At 39.8% G+C, this 6,000-nt stretch overlaps 1 protein-coding gene across 1 annotated transcript in view; it reads right to left on the bottom strand.

Moving 5' to 3' along the window:
- Positions 1-2,768: 2,768 nt before the first annotated feature.
- LOC106878872 (uncharacterized) overlaps positions 2,769-6,000 on the bottom strand; it is a 32,216-nt gene continuing 28,984 nt past the window's right edge. Inside the window, exon 2 of the mRNA XM_014928213.3 lies at positions 2,769-4,217. Coding sequence (XP_014783699.1) covers positions 2,847-4,217 — 1,371 coding nt within the window. The 3' untranslated portion in view covers positions 2,769-2,846. The remainder of the gene's footprint in view (positions 4,218-6,000) is intronic.

The following is a 6,000-nucleotide window of genomic DNA, read 5'->3' as shown; positions in this document are numbered from 1 at the left end:
CGGAGAGGGTCATAGCTCAACTGCTTAGGGAGCGAGTCAGTTTAGATGAGATGCAGTTTGGGTTCGCGCATGGGAAAAGCACCACTGATGCTATATTTCTGGTAAGACAGCTTCAGGAGAAATACCTAGCCAAAGATAAACTTCTGTTCCTGGCTTTCGTTGATATGGAGAAAGCCTTTGACAGGGTCCCCCGATCTCTCATTTGGTGGTCAATGAGGAAACTAGGGATAGAAGAATGGTTAGTGAGAGCTGTGCGAGCCATGTACAGAAACTCTGTCAGTAAGGTGAGGGTTGGCAGAGAGTACAGTGAAGAATTCCGGGTGGAGGTAGGGGTCCACGAAGGTTCTGTCTTCTGCCCCCTCCTATTTATCATAGTTCTCCAGGCTATAACAGAGGAATTCAAGACAGGATGCCCCTGGGAGCTCTTCTATGCTGATGACCTTGCACTAATTGCTGAGTCACTATCACAATTAGAGGAGAAGTTTCAGGTATGGAAGCAAGGACTAGAATCGAAGGGCCTTAGAGTCAACCTAGCTAAAACCAAAGTCATCATAAGTAGGAAGGCAGACAAAACACAAACCCCTTCGGGTAGATGGCCCTGCTTGATCTGTAGAAAAGGAGTGGGAAGTAACTCTATAAGATGCACCCAGTGCAAGCTATGGACACATAAGAGGTGCAGCAATATCAAAGGAAGGTTAACTAGGTAGTTAGTTTTTGTTTGCAGCAGATGTTCTGGAGCTATAAATACTGGGAATGTGCAGAAAACAACTTCTGCCACATTCCAGGGCGAAAAACTAGAAGTGGTTGATAGCTTCCGCTATCTTGGTGACCAAATTAGCAGTGGAGGTGGGTGCACTAAAAGCGTAACTGCTAGAATTAGAATAGCCTGGGCAAAGTTCAGAGAGCTCTTACCTCTGCTGGCGACAAAGGGTCTCTCTCTCAGAGTAAAAGGCAGATTGTATGACACATGTGTACGAACAGCCATGCTTCATGGCAGTGAAACATGGGCCGTGACTGCTGAGGACATGCGTAGGCTCGCAAGGAATGAAGCCAGTATGCTCCGATGGATGTGTAATGTCAGTGTGCATACTAGACAGAGTATCAGTACCTTGAGAGAAAAGTTGAACTTACGAAGCATCAGTTGTGGTGTGCAAGAGAGACGACTGCACTGGTATGGTCATGTAGCGAGAATGGATGAGGATAGCTGTGTGAAAAAGTGCCACACCTTAGCAGTTGAGGGAACCTGTGGAAGAGGTAGGCCCAGGAAGACCTGGGATGAGGTGGTAAGGCACGACCTTCGAACATTGGGCCTCACCGAGGTGATGACTTGTGACCGAGACCTTTGGAAATATGCTGTGCGTGAGAAGACCCGGCAAGCCAAGTGAGACCTAAATCTAAGGCCCAGCGAGTCCATTTATGCGTACCTTCCTTCCTTCATTGGACACTAAACTCCACTTGTGAAGACCTGTTGAGGCAAGTGAAATCGAAATCAAGTTAAGTTGGACACTAAACTCCACTGCGTAGGCCTGTTGAGACAAGTGAAATCGAAATCGAGTTAAATTAAATTGGACACTAAACCCCACTTACGAAGACCTGTTGAGGCAAGTGAAATAGAAATAGATCATTGCCGTGCCCCTGAACTGGCTCTTGTGCAGGGCAGTCGTAGGATTTTTGAGTGAGATCGTTGCCAGTGCTCCTGGACTGGCTCATGTGCGGGCGACACATGAAATCTTTCGAGCGGGATCGTTGCCAGTGCCCCTGGACTGGCTCTTGTGCGGGTGACACATGTCCATACCAGCGCAATCGTCTCTCTTGCACACCACAACTGATGCTTCTAATGTTCAGCTTTTCTCTCAAGATACTTACACTCTGACGGGTATTCACATTGACTTTACACATCCAACGGAGCATACTGGCTTCATTCCTTGCGAGCTTACGTATGTCCTCAGCCCATGTTTCACTGCCATGTAGCATGGCTGTTCGTACGCATGCGTCATACAGTCTGCCTTTTACTCTGAGTGAGAGTCCCTTTGTCGCCAGCAGGGGTAAGAGCTCTCTAAACTTTGCCCAGGCCATTTTTATTCTAGCAGCTACACTTTCAGCGCACCCACCCCCACTACTAACTTGGTCGCCCTGATAGCGGAAGCTATCGACTACCTCTAGTTTTTCACCCTGGAATGAGATAGAAGTTGTTTCCTGTTTGTTTACAGTCTTTATTGCACCTGAACATCTGCCACAAACAAAAACTAACTTCCTAGTTAACCTGCCTTTGATGTTGCTGCACCTCTTATGTGTCCATAGCGTGCACCGGGTACATCTTATAGAGTTACTACCTACTCCTTTTCTACATACTGAGCAGGGCCATCTACCTGAAGGGGTTTGTGTTTTATCTACCTTCCTACTTATTAGGATTTTGGTTTTATGTATATATATATATGTATCTATATGTATGTATGCATATATATACATATATATTTATATATACATATATATATATATATATATATATATACATATATATATATATATATATATATATATATATATATATATATATATATATATATATATATATATATATATATATATATATATACATATATATATATATATATATATATATATATATATATATATATATATATATATATATAGAGAGAGAGAGAGAGAGAGAGAGAGAGAGAGAGAGAGAGAGAGAGAAGAAAGAGGGAGGCAAATTATAGAATAGTGAAAGAGAAAATATATGAGTATTAATTCAACAAATGAAATGGAGCTTGGACATTTCTTTATTAGAAAAATTGAATTTGTTGCCAATGTCTCCAAAAAGAATACAAAAATAAGATTTGTTATAAAAACATTGTCTGTCGTCTTTTGTTCAGGTGTTTTATAAAATGTGCTGATTCTTCCAAAGACATTTTTTTTGAGAAATTTTTTGAACTGTTTGCACTACTGGTAGCACTTGAGCCCTGGCTGGTGTTGTTTGACTTCGAAGACTGCATTAATTGCCGTTCACTTGAAGCTTGTACAAGCGGTAAAACAGGTGAAGTATCCAATAATGGGAAAGAACCAGATCTTTTGTAGCAGCGTGGTGGGACAGGTGGTGGGAGTGGTGTTTCAGCACTATGGGATGTCTTAGCAGAGTCTTTGGCAGTGGAACCTAATGGTAAATTAGAACCATTATTGCAACTCTTAGTTAAGTTCTGATTATTTGTTGCTCTGTCTGCTTCAGGCTTAATTTGAGGCAAGTTCCATTTTTCAACTACTTGTTTTTGTTTTTCCTTGGATTTACTGTCGGCAGCTGTTGAAAATAAAGTAGTCTTACCTGAAGAATTAATGTATGATCTCTGAGACTTACGGATGTTACTAGCATTTTGTTTGCGCCCCAAACCAAGTTTGGCTGTATCTGCAGGTTGGTATTTCTTGTGGTACTGAACTTGCTTTCCTGATTCAATAGCCTTGAGACATTGCTGGAAGTTATCAAGTGGCTCATAAGCTGGTTCTTCCCAGAAGCTTTCTTCATCTGAATCATAAGTAAACTTTGACTTTGGTACTATACCACCATCACGGACAAACTGATATATATCATCGATCTCATCCATCAGCCTCTCTTCTTTTACCTTGGAGATTGCTTTTGCATTTGACTCCGGCTGAATTGTCTGGGAAAACATATTACGTGACACTTTATTATTGAAACATCTTGCTACAGCATTTGGTACATTTACTATGAGATGAATAGTGTTATTGTAGTTAGACACCATTCTTGAACATTTTGAGTGAAGTTTTTTGTAAGATTCTTTCTCTGTCAAGGCTTTGAAATTTGTTGAAGGTGCTAACTGCAGTGAGGAATCTAAAGGTACTGGGATCATACGAACAATGTCTTTTTCGAAAGGACACATAAATACTGTATCATCAACATAAACCCAATCTAGACGTATTAAACCAGTGAAACGTTCTTTCTCTACCTTAGGCCAAATTCCATGCACCAATTTGACAGTAAGTGGCATACGGTACTTTTGGATAATGTCTCGAATCTGAAGTACTCCAGTGTACATATCTTCTGAATAAATTGTTGAAAAAATTCCTCTTTTCTCAAATGGCAAATAGACGTTTTCACTTTTACTGTTGATGCACCGCAGTAGTTTTATTTTGTGGTTTCTTGGTGGGAAGCTGGTCGTAATATCACCGGATAACAGCAGTTGCTCACCAGCCTGCACCAACTGCAAATAAAATTAAAAATATAAAAGAATGTAAAGAATGTTTGGTATTTGGAATAAACAATAGTTTGTTTCAATACAATAATTTCAGTATATTTTTTCTTTTAGCTTAATTTTTAATTATTTTAAAATAAATTAAGGCAAATGGGGTGTTCATTTTTTGAGTGGGGAGAAAATCCAATCAATTTAATTGGAGTAGATATTTTTGATATTGTCTGCTCTCAGGTCTAACTTAACTGAGTAGTTCTATTGTCTGTGACATTTCTAGTGATAACCATCCTGTATATTTGGAGACAGGAATGATTTGAAGGAAATTTGGGTGCTATTTCTAGCTGGCTGTATGACTGCATACACAGTATCTTTTATCTTTTATCCTTTACTTATTGTCAGTCTGTCATGACTGTCGTGACTGTGGCTATGCTGGGGAAGTGCCTTAAAGGGTTTAGTCAAACAAGTCAACCCCTGTGCTTACTTTAAATCTTATTCTATCAGTCTCTTCTTACTAAGTTGTAGGAACATAAACAAACCAACGCTAGTTGTCAAGAGGTGGTGGGGGACAAACACAAACACATACATAGATACATACATACATACATACATACATACATACCTACCTACCTACCTACCTACATACATACATACATACATACATACATATGTACATACATACACACACACAAATACAACAGACATCCACTTGGTGTCTGTGTACCAAATTCACTCAGAAGGCATTAATTAGCCAAGGCTATAGCAGCAAAGTGATCTTCTTAACTACACAGCCATATCTGAGCCCATATCTATAAAGCTTCTTCACCATCATCATCATCATCACCACCACCACCACTGTTGCTGCCGCCACCGCCGCCGCCGCCACTGCCACTACCACCACCACCACCAAGCAAGGTAATATTTCCCCATGGCGGGACATATTTTCATGGAAAATGAGAAGCAAAGGATGTTGTGTATACAACAGTGGTACTTGTTTACAACTATTGTGTGATATCTAGGGAAAACAGTACAAACACATAAACTCATACACACATATACATGTATACACATTTTTACATACACATACATTTTTATCAGACTTGTCAGCCACAGCAGAGCTGATATTAGTACTGGTGCCATATAGAAAAAACTTGTACTGGTGCCACATTAAAAGCACTGGTGCTGGTGCTATATAAAAAGCATCCAGTACACTTTGTAGAGTGATTTGTGTTAGGAAGGGCATCCAGCCATAGAAACCATGCCAGGAGAATGGGGCTTGGTGTGGCCCCTGGCCTTACCAACTCCAGTCAAACTGTCCAACCCATGCCAGTATGGAAAATGGACATTAAATGATGATGATGATGGACTTCTTTCAGTTTTCATTTACCAAATCCACTCACATTTTATATTGCAAACCATTTTATAAATGAAAATAACTGTTAGTTCTTCTAATTAATATGAAATTCCATTACTAAGGTGTCTAACATATGTAACAGAAGCACCATCTTGTAGATCGAGTATTCCGTCATGAGTCTTTATAATTGTTTGTTTCTAACATGAGCACAAAATGTGAAATTTTGAATACTAAGGTCACTAGTATGACTAACTCCAAAATGGCTTGTAATTATTTTAGCAACCCCAAAAGGATGCACATCAAAGTTGTCCTCAGCTAGATTTGGAGCTCAGAACATAAAAGACTGGAAGTAATATCTCCAAGCATATTTTTCAGTACTTAAATGATTCTGGCAAGTCATTTATAACTTTATAATACTAGGAGAGTATTGTAGTTCGCTTGAAG

The sequence above is a fragment of the Octopus bimaculoides genome, chromosome 7 (genome assembly GCF_046866305.1).
Source record: "Octopus bimaculoides isolate indiv1 chromosome 7, ASM4686630v1, whole genome shotgun sequence".
Taxonomy (NCBI): Eukaryota; Metazoa; Mollusca; class Cephalopoda; order Octopoda; family Octopodidae; genus Octopus; species Octopus bimaculoides.
This window is presented reverse-complemented; position numbering and strand designations above follow the sequence as displayed.